General features: G+C 39.1%; 1 protein-coding gene across 2 annotated transcripts in view; it reads right to left on the bottom strand.

Annotated features, from left to right (window-relative positions):
- The window catches only part of Znf81 (zinc finger protein 81), a 97,315-nt gene that overhangs the window by 8,175 nt on the left and 73,571 nt on the right, over positions 1 to 15,569 (bottom strand). For both annotated transcript variants that reach the window (XM_013506907.1, XM_005408944.2), the window contains exon 4: positions 6,178 to 6,273. In XM_013506907.1, the coding sequence (XP_013362361.1) occupies positions 6,178 to 6,273 (96 nt within the window). The remainder of the gene's footprint in view (positions 1 to 6,177; positions 6,274 to 15,569) is intronic.

Below are 15,569 nucleotides of genomic sequence, written 5' to 3' on the forward strand. Positions count from 1 at the left end.
TCCTTTCTTACCAGCCATGTACCAGGAGCCAGGGAAAAAGTGCAGACTGCCCCTTCCTCTTGCTCCATTGTAGTCTATCTCTTCAATTTCTCTATAGGCTCCAATGTTCCCTTCAGATCCTTCCTGGGTTCCAGTGATAGCCACAAAACTATAGAACCCAGATGATAACCACAGGCTTGACATCATACATAAATTTTTTTCTCTCTCTGCTTTTGGTTCATTTTCTTTTCTTTTAGTTATCAGTGTGTGTGTGTGTGTGTATACTGTTTTTCATTTCCGTTTTGTTTTATTTTGTTTCTTTTATTTTTTCCTTCTATACTTCTCTCTTTTCTTCTTCACCAGTTTCCTGAGGCTTGGGTCATTGTCCTTTGTCTTTCAGCTTTGCTTCTAATCTCTTTTACTTCTTTCATTTCACTATTTTTTTCTCTTCTACCTTTTAAATTTTCTTCACTTACAGTAAAATTGCTCTATTGAGTGGATATTTACTGTATATAATCTTCTAGTTTGTCTTAGATTTTATTATATAACTATAAATCTTGTACCTATGGTTAAAGATAGCAAATTGTTAGTTATCACAGTTTGTCATTTTCCAGTCTGTGCTTGATGCTATTGTTATTACTAAGCATACACAACTCTAATTAGCCATAATCAAAGTAAATCTACACCAAGGTGTATAATAATACAGATTCCAGAAATTCAAGAAAAGAACAGAATATTAAAAGCTGTTACAGAAAAGAAACAAATCGCCTATGAAGGAAAGCCCATCAGAATCACAGAAGAAAGCTGGGTGTGGTGGTGCATGCCTGTAATCCCAGTACTCAGGAGGCTAAGGCAGTAGGATCACTGCAAGTTCAAGAACAACCTGGGCTACAAAGTAAACTCAAGGACAGCCTGAACTGCATAGACAGACCCTGTCTCAAAAAGGCAAAAAAAAAAAAAGAATCACAGCAGACTTCTCAACATAAGCCTTAAGTTAAGGAGAGATTACAGTGAAGTATTTCAAGTCCTGAAACAAAACAACATCCCATCTACATTGATGTACCCTGAAAAAAATCTGTCAAAATCAATAGAGAAATAAGATACTTCCACGACAAAGAACAACTGAAGAAATTCATGAGCACCAAACCCCAATAGAAAGAAGCCACCAGGGAAGGCAAGCAATTAAAAGATGGAAAAGACAAGGAACCAACAACAACAAAAAACAAAAAAACAAAAAAAAATCACAAGGATAAGGCAATACATATCACTTATGATCATCAATGTAAATGGTCTCAATTCACCAATCAAAACAAACTGACTGGTACAATGGATCAAGAAACATGATACAATAATATGCTACATACACAAAACACATTTAATCCAAAAAGAAATTTATAGGTTGAAGGTGACAGGATGGAAAACAATACTCCATGCAACAGGAAACTGGAAAAAAGCAGGGATAGCTATTCTATTTGCTGACAATGTGAACATCAAGTCAAGACTGATCAAAAGAGATAAAGAAGGTCACTACATTCTTGTTAAGGGAAAACTCCAAGAAGAAGAGATCATAATCATAAATATATATGCACCAAATACAGGAGCATTCAGCTTTATAAAACAAATATTACTGGACGTGAAAAATAAAGTAAACACTAATACAAGTGTAACGGGGGACCTTAACACCCCACTGTAACAAATAGATAGATCAAGTGGACAAAAAATCAACAAAGAAATATCAGAACTGAACCAAACCTGTGAATAAATGAACTTAGTAGATTGCCGTACAACATTAGAAGTTGTTCACCGCACAACATTAGAAGACACATTCTTCTTAGTTGTGCATGGGACATTCTCCAAAACAAATGATGTACTGGCCCACAGAACATGCTTAAGTTTTGGCAAAGGAAGTGAAATTATCCATGCATATTACCTGAACACAGTGCAATGAAACTGGAAATCAATGGCAAAAAAAACTACAAAAACTCCATAAACACATGGAAATTAAATAACACCCTACTGAAAGGGTCACAGATGAAAGTGAAGAAGAAATTAAACAGTATCTACAACTAAATGATCATCCTGATACAACATACTGTAACTTATGGGACACAATGAAAGCAGTCCTATGAGTGAAATTTATACTGCTGAATTCTCATATCAGGAAAACAGAATGAGCTCAAGCAAACAACCTAACATTAAACCTCAAACTTCTAGAAAAAGAACAAGTCAAGCCCAACACTCGTACAAGGAGAGAAATTATAAGGATCACAGTATAAATTAATGCAAGTGAGACTAAAAAAACAATACAAAGAGCCAATGGATCAAAGAGTTCGTTCTCTGAGAGATTACATAAACCAGACAAACCCTTAGCCAACCTTATCAATAAAAAAGGAAAGAAAAGACTCGAATTCATGCAATTAGGAATAAAAGAAGAATCACAATAGATACTGCAGAAATCAAGAAGATCAGCCAGTCACAATGGCACATGCATATAATCCCAGCTCTTGGGAAGCTGAGGCAGGAAGACTGCTGTGAGTTCGAGGCAAGCCTGGGCTACAAAATGAAGTCAAGGCCAGCCTCAACTGCATAGTGAAACACTGTCTCAAAAAAAGACAAAAAAAGAAAGAAATCCAGAAGATTATCAATCTCTACTTAGAAAATCTTTATTCTGATAAGATAGAAAACACGGAAGAAATAGACAGGTTCCTAGATACCTATAAATTACCAGAGCTGAATCAAGAAGATATAAAAATTATAAGTAAACCAGTATCAGTCAATGAAATTGAAAATGTAACTAAAATCTTACCGACAAAAAAAACCCCAGGTCCTGATTGGTTTGCTGCTGAATTCCCCAAAAAATTTAGACAAGTTCTAATACCATCACTCCTCAAACTCTTTAATGAAATTAAAAGGTAAGCAATACTCCTCAAGTCATTCCTGGAAGCAAATATTACTCTGATACCAAAATGAGAGAAGGATCCAACTGAAAAAGAGAACTATAGGCCAATCTCGCTAATGAACATAGACACAAAAATCCTCAATAAGATACTGGCAAACAGAATGCAAATCTTCAAAAAGATTATACACCATGACTAAGTAGAGTTCATCCAAGGAATGCAGGGATGGCTCAATATATGCAAATCAGTAAATTTAATACACCATATCAACAGAGACAAAGACAAAAGTCACATGAGCATCCAAATATATGGGGAGAAAACTTTTGACAAAGTCCAATACTCATTCATGATAATAACTACAGAAAATTGGAACAGATGGTCTTTATCTCAATCTGACAAAAGCTTTTACTGTAAAACAGGAACAAGACAAGGATGTCCACTATAACCACTGTTATTTAATATAATTCTGGGGACATTAGCCAGAGCATGAGACAAGAGAGAAAAATAAAAGGAATAGGGACAGGAAAAGAAGAATTTAAATTATAATTATTTAAGATGACATTATTTGCAGAATTATCTTCTACATAGAAGAACACAAAACCTCCACCAGAAGACTTCTAGATTTAATAACGAGATTCAGTAGCGTAGCTGTATACAAAGTCAACACCAAAAATCAATAGCATTCCTATACACAGATAACAAACTCACTGAGAGAGAAATTATTGAAACAACACCTTTCACAACAGCATCAATAAAAAAAATAGATAGGAATCAATCTAACAAAGGAAGTAAAACAACTCTACATTTAAAAGTACAGTACTCTGAAAAAGGAAATCAAAGAGGATATCAGAAAATGGAAAATTATCCCTTGGTCTTGTGTAGGAAGAACCAACAGAGTGAAAATGGCCCTACTCCAAAAATTGCTATACAAATGTAATGCAATCTCAATCAAAATACCTTTAGCATACCTCAAAGAACTAGAGAAAACAATCCTAAAATTCATTTAGAGCCAGAAGAGGCTTAGAATAGTAAAACAATTCTGGGCAACAAAGGCAACAGAGGGCATCATAACCCCTAACATGAAATTGTACTACAGAGCTATTGTGATAAATACAGCATGGTACTGTAAAAGCACAGACCTGAGGATCAGTGGAACAGATTAGAAGATGCGTAACAACTCCAAACACAATCAGTCACCTTATATTTGCCAAAGGGGCCAAACATGTTCACTGGAAGAAAGATAGACTATTTAATAAATGGTGCTGGAACCCTCCTATCATATTGTTTTGGAATTTTGCTTTTACATTTTTGTGTTTTTTGTTCTTTGTTTCTTTTTCTTTAAAATAAAATTTTAAAAAATTAAAAAAAAATGGTGCTGGAAAAATTGGCCTTCCACATGCTAAAGATTAAAACTAGACCCATGTCTACCACCATGTACTAAATGAAAATCAAAATGGATCAAAGATCTAAATATTAAAACAGAAACACTAAATCTGGTGGAAGATAGAACAGAGAGAAGCCTTGAAGACAGAGGTGCAGGCAGACTATGAACAAAAGCCTGATCACACAGGAATTATTACAAAGAATTAACAACTGGGATCTCATCTTATGGAAAAGCTTTTGCACACCAAAAGAAATCACCAACAGAGTGAAGACACAACCCACAGAGTGGGAAAAAATTTTAGCCAGCTGTTTCTCAGACAAAGGATTAATATCTTGAATATATAAAGAAGTGAAGGGGCTGGGGATTTAGCTCAGTGGCACAGCGCCTGCCTGGCAAGCTCAAGGTCATGAGTTTGATTCCTGGTACCGGAAGAAAAACAAAAAAAAACAAAGAACTGAAAAAAATCAGACCCCCCCCTAAATTTAAAGACCCAGTCCAAAAATGAGTATTTGAGATGAAAACACACTTCTCAGAAGAAGTACAACCTGAAAATAAATGTATGAAAAAATATTCAACATCACTGGTGATTCAAGAAATACAAATGAAAACAATACTGAGTTTCCATCTCCCTCCAGATAGAATGGCTATTATAAAGAAATCAACCCATATTAAATGCTGGCAATGTTGTGGGGAAAAAGGAACTCTTCTTTATTGCTGTGGGAGTAAAAACTGGCACAACCATTATGGAAATCAGTACGGAGATTCCTCAAAAATCTAAAACTAGAGGTTCTGTTTGATCTAGTTGTTCTCCTTCTAGGTATCTTTCTGAGTTAAAAGCATCAAACCACAGTGATATATGCACACCCATGTTTTTAACAGCACAATGTATAATAGTTAAATCTTGGAAATAGCCCATATGCCCATCAACAGATGAATGGATAAATAAATACATAAATAATGAGTTTTTATATACAATGCAGTAGTACTTTGCCATAAAGAATGATAAATTTGAGTCATTCTTAGGTAAATGGATGTACCTCATAATTTTAAGTGAAATAAATCAGAATATATAAAGAACCAATTTAAATATTGCACAAGTGTAAATATTGCACTGTTTCTCTTGTGTTAGAAAGTCAAAGGCAAATAAGGAACAAAGTGGAGGCTACATATTGGGAAGTAAGAAGAACATGTTCAAAAGAGAAGGGGAAGAAAGGAGATGGGAGGGGGAAAGGAGAAAGGATGAAAATAAAGAAAATGGAATGAAAAAATTGGAAACAAATCTTTTATAAATGGGAAGGGAAGAAGATGGAAGGGTGGAAAGGGGAATGGGAAGAGAAGAATTAAGATATGTTATGTACAGGTGCAAATTCTCTATGATGAATGTGATCGTTATGTATGGCAAATATGTACTGATATAAAATAAAAATAGACACAGGGTATGGTTTAAGTAATATAGAATTAAAATGTGATAGAAGTAAATAATATCCCAGAATGTAAGACCCATAGTGGGGAAGCCTAGCATAGGAAACAGAGTAGTATAGGAATTGGCGCAATTCAGGAAAGCCTAGCAAAGAAGGTAGTTTATAAGAATAATGAAAACAAAGGGAGAGAACCATTTGGTAACCGAGAAGCCAAAGCTATCTCTCTTCAAGCAATTTCTAAATTTAGAACCTTTAAGAAGAGTAATAGGTACCACTTTAAAAGCATTGGCTAAGGGAGGGGAGGAGGAAGGGGAAGGGGAGATAAAAAAATTAAGATGTGTTATGTCCGTGTACCAACTATCCACAATGAATATAATCATTATGTACTACAAACATATAGGAGCAAAAATAAAAATTAGAAAAATAAAAGCATTGTCTTCTCTTGGGGAAGAAATGACTTCTGCGTTTCTCTTCAAGTTGATTCACACTCACTCACCTGAACAACCATGATGTGGGGTTTCCTTCTCCCACATCCAGGGTTCCTCTCCATGTTCCAACTTGAAGAGGACCTCTGGTTTGGGAACTTCAAACCCTGTTAACAGAAAATGATAGAGAATTGGGTCCAGATCATTGCTTTCCTTATGTTCTTCAGAAAACCACATTTCCTTGGGAACAGAATAATAATCACAGAGTTAACAAGGGACTGAAAAATCTCAGATACATCAAGGATGACATCATCATACATTTCAGATGTCTCAGTTGCTGAGAAATAAAGTACTCTCACTGAGGCTCCATATCAGTTTTCTAGGGATGCTATCACAAAGTATGAACAACAGTGCTTAACGTAACAGAAATTTTTGTCTCATGTCTATAGAGGCTAGAGTCTGCAGTTGAGGTGCTAGCTAGGGTCATGCTTTGCTGATGAATGTAGGAGAGAACTCTTGCTTGAATCTTCTAGCTTCCAGTATTCTCTGGAAATCCTTAGTGTTCCTTAGTTTGTAAATACATCACTCCAGTGATATGGCTGTCTTCTCCCCATCCGTCTTCTCATTTTCTTCCCTCTATGTATGCTTGTAGAAGTGTCCCCCTGGACTCTGCCTTCATCTTCACATGGCTTTCTCCCTGTTTGCAGATCTCTGTGTCCAAATTTCCCCTTTTTGTAAGGACACCAGTCATATTAGATTAGGGCCCAGACTAATGGTTTCATTTTAATTTGCCAACCTGTATATGCCTAGTAATAAAGACTTTATTTTCAAACAAGGTCACATTCTAAGTGTTGGGAATTAAGATTTCCATATAGTCTTTTGAGGGGAGACAATTAAACCCAGAAGAGTCCCCTAGAATTCAGGTCCTTTTCATGTGCAAAATAGTCACTCCATTCCCACATTCTCAGAAGTCTTAATCATTCCAGCATCGACTCTTAAAACTTTTACCCTGACCTCATTAACTCTAAATCTCATAATTGGAACATCCAAATCACTTATGGGTGAACCCTGGGATATGATTCATCCTGGGATAAAGTTCCTCTCCATATGTGAATTCATGAAGCCAACTTCCAAAACAATGGTGGCACAAGATATAGGATATATGTTCCCATTCCAAGATGGAAAAAAAAATTGGGATTGAAAAAGGGCTCACGGGTTCAAGTTAAGTTCAAAACAGCAAATTCCATTAGGGTGTAAGGCTTGTAAATAATCCTTATTGGTTTCATGATTTATCCTCTGAGCCCAGTGGAGTGGCAGCCCTGCCCCCTCAGCTCTAGGCCAGGAGTCACATCCCTTACTATTAGTCCTAGTAATAAATTAGCACAATTTTTTCTTCCTGTGTCTGTGGCTATATGCTCTGATGCTCGAGATGTCTTAGTCCCAAAGGAAGGAATGCTTCCACCAAGAGATACAACAATAATTCTATTGCACAGGAAGTGAAGACTGTCACCTGACCACTTTGGGCAACTCGAGTCTGAAACCAATAGGTAAAAGAAAAGTGTTATGGTTATGACTGGGCTGACCAACCCCAAATACCATGGAGATTTGGACAGCCACTGTACCGTGGAGTGAGGAAGAGCATGTCTGGAACACAGGAGATCTCTTAGTGAATTTATGCCCAGTGATTAAAGTCAATGGAGAACTGCAACTCAATTGAAGTAGGACCAATAATGGTACAGACCTTTGGGATGATGAATCTCTCCTTCACTGAATTTTAGTCAGGCTCCTCTGAATTCCCTTCGTAACTAGGCCTTGACTTTTGTACTTCCATGTCTGTCTTTTCATCATTCAATTTTAGCAAGAATTCTGTTAAGTCAGTTCAGCCAGAATCTCCTAAACTTAACATCTGATCATCCTTGATAGCTAATCAAATCTCCCAGGTGATACTTGATTACTCTGACCTGTCCTTGGCAAAAATACTGTTAGGTTGCTTTAGCCAGAATCTCCTCTCACCCTAGATGTTTCATGTTAGTAATTTTCCATCCATTTGTCCCCTCCCTGCTCCTCAGCGATAAATTCCCACTTGTTCCTACTGTATTTGGAACCAAGCCCAGTTCTGTATTGAGGTTCTTTTTCTCTATTGCAACAGTTTTGAAAAAGATTTGTTTGTACAGCCTTAACTACTCTCTAGCTCTGGTTTACTCTGACACAGGAATGAAGGTTTGGGTCACCACAGCAGGTAAAGAATCATCACCCACTGAGATGCTTGCTAAGGGCAAAGTATTATGTACAAGGCAGCAGCAGAAGAAATTCTGCCTCAAGACTGCAACATACCCTGTCTCAAAAAGACAAAAAAATAAAAAAATAAAAAACAATTAAAAAAGCCGGGCATGGTGGTTCACTCCTGTAATCCCAGCACTTGGGAGGCTGAGGCATGAGGAGGACTGCTCCGAGTTCGAGGCCAGCCTGGGCTACAAAGTGAGCTCAAGGCCAGCCTGAACTGCATAGTGAGACCTTGTCTCAAAAAGACAAAAAAACAAAACAAAAAAAACCCCCAAATAAAAAAGACTGCAACATAGAAACCTTGCCTCAGTTTTAAATCTATTGGCCTGCCCTGTAGATGACGGAACTAGGTCTACAATATCACTTCTTACCTACATCTACAGCCTGCAGGCCTGTCTTCTGAATGTCAGACTTGCCAGTCCCTTCCCCCACAGAGCTACTGCTTCCATTTCTCTGGAGCAACCTAATGCACATTTTGGTACTGTCTTAACTACTTTTCTCATTGCTGAGACAAAATACTCAAGGCCCAAAATTAAAGGAGGAAAGGTTTATTTGGCTCAGTTTGTAGAGGTTTCAGTTCATATTTGGCTGGCTCCAAGGCAGAGCGGCACAAGGCAGAGGGACGTCACAGAAGAGAAACAATTCATGGCAGGCAGCAAGCAACAAGTGACAAGTGTCAACCCTCTTTCTGTCCCTTGTATCTTATCCAGCCTACCTACCCTTTGGGTGGGTATCACTCACACCCAGGCTATGGCGGCTTTAATCCTAGCATTGCACCATGAATCAATCCCAGTATCATATCCTTGATCTTGGTATCACACATCCTAGATCCAGCCACATCCGAGAAGCCCCACCTATGACCACATGAGGTTTTCAGGGGGACATCTAGACATGAGCCAAAACAGGTACTCAGAGTATTTCTAGAGGAACAGCATCTTCAAGATGGGTTTTTCTGAATTAGTTCTGGGATTTCTGGAATTAGTCCTCCAATTTGACTAGATCTAAAGGCATTAATAACTATTTCTAGTAGTAAAGAGAAACACAGTTCATGGCATGATGTGGTAGCACACATAAGCAAAATATCAACATTGTATACTCCTAATCAAATACTTCTGAGGGACAATGTTCTGGGCATCCATGGATTTGATATTATACATTTCTGTATAATAAAATAGTCTGGTTACTACAAATTACACCGGACAAAGTGAGGAAGAAAAGGATGAGCTCACAAATTCAATTTCCTAGCTCATCGTCCAAATAAATGATTTGAAAATGCTTACAGCTTCCCTGGAATAAATCCTTAGTTAGCTCCTGTAGTCACAGAGCTGAGTTGGATGAAAACGTAATGTAGAATTTTATCCAGCAAATGGTTAAATTATAAAAAAAATTGAATTTCCAACCTCATTTACTGGGAAGATACAGGATCCTGAACATTGGAATGAAAACAATGAACCTTTTCATTCTTATCAATCTCCTTTACCAGTAGAAGCAGCCCTTCCACCCCTGTGTTAGTCAACTTGTTACTGCCTACAACCGAATAGCACAGACTGGATAATTAATATGCAATACGTGTTTATTTGGCTTGCAATTCTGGAGGTTGGAAAGTCCATGAGCATGGCCGCAGCATCTAGCAAGGGCCTTCACACTGGATCCTAACAGGGTGGAAGAGCAAGTAAGCCTGTGCAAGGCGCAGAATGAGGGGCTAAGAGGGGACAAATTCATAACAAACCCACTGCTGTGATAACTAACCCGCTTTCCTAAGGACATCAATCCAATCATGAGGGCAGAACGCTTGTGACCTAATCACCTCTTAAAGGACCCACCTCTTAATATCACAACAGCAGTTAAATTTCAACACGAATTTTGGTGGGTATATTCAAACTATAGCTACTGAGAATAGCCTGAGAACTTGCAATGGCCTCTTCTGCTGTGATTTGGCTGAGTTTTCCTGAAAAGTCTGTGTATTAAGGGACGGTTCTCCAGACGATACTCTTAGGAGATGGTGGAACCTTTAGGAATTGGGACCTAGTGGAAGGTCTTTAGGTCAATGAGAGTGTAACTTTGGAGTGAACTGTGGGATCCTGGTCTCTTCTTTTTTCCTGGCTCATGAACTGAGCAGTTTTCTGTGCCATAAACTCCTGTCATGATGTGCTGCCTTTGTTAGAGGCCCAAAGCAATGGGGCCATTCAGTCTTGGGTTAGAACCTCTAGAACTGTGAATCAAGATAAACCTTTTCTCTTTTCGAATTGCCTGAAGTATTCCATTATTGTAACAGAAAGCCAACTACCACATGCCCTTGCCAGGCACTGCTGATTCCTCCCAAGGACCTTTATCTATCGCTCTTCTTTTCTTCTATGCCTATAACTAGAGTCAAATCCAAGAGGGCCCCAAAGGATGAATTACACAGAATGGCCTATGAGGATGTGTGAACACCAAAGGAACTGAATAATCTATCCAATATGTACAGACAGAGACCTGGAGTATGCATGTGGCAATGCATATCTAGAGTGGGATCGTGGTGAGCCAAGTATGGTAATGCATGCCTGTAATCCCATCACCCTGGGAGACTATGGCACTAGGATTGAGAGTCTGACTCCAGCCTTGGCAATTTAGTGATTTAACAAAATCTTGTCTCAAAATTTAAAAATGTAAAAGGGGCTGGAGATGTAGCTCAGTGCAAAGGCTCTGTGCTCAATCCCTAGCACCACCAAAAAATAAAATAAAATAAAGTGGTATAATGGTAAAAGGAACAAAACACTGGATCACATTAGATGGATTGATATAGACCCACTATGCAGAGATTTTGAATTTGATACCGCTGTTTTAGGGGTTAGAAAAAGGTTCTAACAGTTTGGTTGTTTGGCTTAAGCAGAGACCAAAAGATGGTCACATGAAATAAAGTTGAAATGCCTTAGTATATGGGAGAAGAAGGTTTCCAAAGGCTTAGGGAAATAAGAATGCTAGAGTGGATTTATCATGTAAGATGTTTATCCACTCTGGAATGTTGAGGACACACTTGTCCCCACAACTGTGAGAACTTTAAGAGGAGCCCCAGTATCCTTGAAGAGCTCTGTTAAATCACAGTGGAAACTGCTGCCACTGAATAGGGAATCCTAAATGCAATGGATCTCAGTGTGGCAGTGGAGGCACTTTAATCACCAAAGGCAAGACAAAGGCAAGCCTAGTTATCACAGTGGATAGTAGAGTCAAAGCAATAATCAGAACAGTCTGATTCACAAAGACCTATGGCATTACCTATTTGATAATGATGTCCCTAGAAAAGAATTAGATGGGCAGTCTATTAAATCTTAGTTGATCTGTACAAGTAGAAGAGCTCTAGGCCAAGTGAATATAAGTTTAACTTAATCTTAAAGACAGTCATGGCTTCTCAGTCAATTCTCAGTCTTGAGCCTGTGTATAGACCCAGAACCCCTTGAATGAAAGGGAGGCAATCCTCATTGAGGACAGTCCATTGTATACTACAAAATAGCTTATACTATTAGTCTTTCTTGTAGTCTTCCCCAAAGAGTACATATGCATTGAAGAAAAGGAAATAATTAGACATTTTGAGGATTCCTGGACACTTGCTCTGAGCTGACACTAATTCCAGGAGACCTAAAACACCACTGTGTCCACCAGTCAGTGTATGGGCTAAAGTAGAAGTAAAGTTCTTAATGGAATCTTAGTTCTGAAATGAAATCCCTCTCACAGTGAGTCTGTTGGGCCCCTGAGCCCATCTTGTGGCTATTCCCACAGTTAAAGAGTAACAGCTGGAATACACATATACAATAGTGGCAGAATCGCTATATTAGTTCCCTGAGCTGTGCAGTAAGGGCTAGAATAGTGGGAAAGACGAAATGAACACCAATAGAACTACTTTTACCTAGGAAAATAAGAAATCACAAGTAATGCCACATTCCTGGAAGTATCGTAGAGATTAGCGTTACCATCAGAGACCTGAGGCATGCAGAGATGGTGATTCCCATCACAGCCCCATTCAACTTACTTATCTGGCCTCTGCAGAAAGTAACTGGATATTGGAGAATGATAGTGGATAATCATAAACTTAACCAGGTGGTAAATTCAAATTGTAGCTGTTCTTCCAGCTGTAGTTTTATTCCTTGAAACTATATTCCTTGGCACCCAATATGCAGCTGTTAATGTGGCAAATGTTTTTGTGTATGTGAAACCTGTCAGTAAAGACTACTAGAAGTAGTTTTCTTTCGGGTGGGAAGGCCAGCAATAAAACTGCAGTGTTTTATCTCAGGGGTACATCAACTCTCCACCCACGTTCCACAAGATACCATGCATTTTACTGATGACATTAAACTCAATGAACCTAGCGAGCAAGAAGTAGCAATGATTCTAGACTTATGGGTAAGCCGTTTGCATATAAGAGTATGGGAAATAAATCTGATAAAAAAACGTAAGGGAAGGGAAGTAAAGCTGACAAAAACTGAAGGGCCTTCCACTTCATGGAAAATTCTGGGGTCAGTGATACGGGTTTGTTTCGGTTTTTTTTTTTCTGAGACATCCCTTCTAAAGTGAAGAATAACTTGTTACTTCGGGCCCCTCCCAAAAGCCAAAAAGAGGTACAACACTAAGGGGCTTCTTGGGACTTTGGAGGCAACAATACTTCATTTGGGTGTGCTGCTCTGGCCCATTTCCCAAGAGATTGAAAAAGTTTCAAGTTTTGAGTGGGGTGCACAATACTATAGGGCTCTGCAGCAGGTCCAGGCCGCAGTGCAACTTGGGCCAGATGATCCAGCAGATCCAATAGTACTTGATGTGTCAGTGACATGTGGAGATGCTGTTTGAACCCTTTAGCAGGCCCCTTCAGGTGAATTACTTCACAAAGCCTTAGGATTTTGAAGTAACACCGGCCATCATCTGTGGAAAACAACTTTCTTTTTTTAGTGCATGGTACTGGGGATATAACCACGGCCTTCGTAATGACATATATTCCGGCCATTTTTATTACTAATTTTGAGACAGGGCCTTGCTAAGTCACTAAGGTGCCCAGGCTAGGCTCGAACTTGTAATCCTCCTGCCTCAGTCTCTCAGAGAGCTAGAATTATAAGAATGTGCCACCATGCTGGCTAACCACTGTCATTTTGAGAAACACTTCTTGGTTTGCTTTGGGCCTAAATTTATTCACCAATTGAATTTAAGCATATGAGTTAGTGGACAAGATATTTAACAAAGATTCCATCGGTAACAGCAAGGGAACACAGAAAAGCCCTTCACAAAAAGTGTTGAATCCGTGCCCCACAGTGGCACGGATTCCTTCCCTTACGTTGAATCCGTGCCCCACAGTGGCATGCTGGAAATGTGGTACACAGAAGAACCATTCCCCACTGTTGCTCATAGGGGACCCAAGCCCTTCTGAATGAGGCCCAACCTGTGGATGGTATGAGTACAGTAGCACTAGGACTGGGTATTATTGGAGTCATCCTCCCTAAGAATGTAGTCCAAAGTATGCGGTAAACTCTACCTAAGGCTAAAACCTAGCACAAAAATCAATATTCTCCAAGTATGATATGGGAAAATTGGAGGGAATTTTGAAGAAAGAGTTCAAGAATGGGAAATTATTAAGAGGTGTGTGACCTCAGATTAGACATGGCAACCCCACACCCTTGACCATGGGTGGTGGCCCTGCTCTCTCAGCCTTGGAAACAAGGACATGGCCCTACCCTTGGAAACCAAGGAGGTGGTACCCTCCTATCTCCACAGCCTGTGCACTCAGGGTCTGTCATGGCAGTTGCAGTCCTGATGGCTTTTGAAGCACTGTTAAATTTATTATTTCCTTTTTGTGAAGGATAACACATGTTGACAGCCAGATAGCTTTACCACCCCATTTTCTGCCTGACGAATCCCAGAAATTTGACAACTTTCCTTGATTTTTTCCCATCTTTGTCCTCTTTAGCTCAAGTAGCAGAATTTCTTTTGGTTATTTGTTTATCTATGTATTTGTTAGTATCTGTTGGCAATACAGAATGGTGAGGTTGGTTTTGATAAATTGGCACATGCATTTAAAATACCTTCATCTATCCTATCCCATTTTCTTTTGTCCCCTCCCTCTGATCCCTTTCCCTATGTCCCAAAGTCTACCTCCTAGTTTCTTGTCATGTCTACTTTATTTTATTTACTTACTCATTAGATTTTTCATGTAAGGAAAACCATGCATGAATTAATTTTCTGAGTTTGGCTTACTTCACCTAACATGATAGTCTCCACTTCCATTCATTTTTCTGTAAATGACATAATTTTATTATTCTTTATGGCTGAATGATATTCCACTGCACATACATACCACATTCTCTTCATTCATTCATCTGTTGGTATCTAGGCTGTTTCCATAATAAGGCAGAATTTCTACTGACATGGTTCACTGAAGCACTGGCAACACTCTTTAGCAACAGGTTTAGACACACCATTGGTGTTTTTTCCAAAAATGGTGTTTAGACACACCATTGGTGTTTTTTCCAGGTATATTTTCTCAAATTTTGCAGTGAGGCTAGGCTGAGAATTTTCAGAATCTTCAAGTTCTTGTATCTTTTTTCTAAAAATTTCTTCTTTGATTTATATTTTTTATATCTTACTATAAGCAGCAAGGTAAAACCAGGCTATGCTTTCTGTACTTTCTTTAGAAATTTCATTTAAATACTGAAGTTCATAACTCACAAGTTCCCTTTTCGTCCAAGAGAACATAAATGCACCAAGATCTCTGCCACTTTAGAACAAGGATTGCTTTCCCTGCAGTTTGCCTTAACGTGTTCCCCACTTTCATCTAAATCTAATCTAAAGCACCTTTAACATAGACAGTTCCACCAATAGTCTCTTCAAGGAAATCTAATCTTTAAAAATAAATCTAGACTTTCATGAGAAATAATGGCAAGAATTAACAAATGAGGGGGTGGGCCCCCAGCGCACGGGGAGCCTGGGGCGGGGAGCGCTGGTTTTTTGGGTCTTTGGACCGGCGACTCACTCCCGGCCTCGTGGTTCCCCGGAAGGAGGGCTTCCGGCGCACAGGGAGCTGCAGGTGGGTAGTGCCAGCCTTCTGGCTGGCTAGCTTCCTGCCTGCTGGCTCCCGGAGGGTGGGCCCCCGGCGCACGGGGAGCCATGCGGCGGCAAGCGCTATTGCGCGCCAGCCCTTAGGCCGGCCGCCGCCGCTCAATTG

Source organism: Chinchilla lanigera, unplaced genomic scaffold (assembly GCF_000276665.1).
Source record: "Chinchilla lanigera isolate Chin_1 unplaced genomic scaffold, ChiLan1.0 scaffold00115, whole genome shotgun sequence".
Taxonomy (NCBI): Eukaryota; Metazoa; Chordata; class Mammalia; order Rodentia; family Chinchillidae; genus Chinchilla; species Chinchilla lanigera.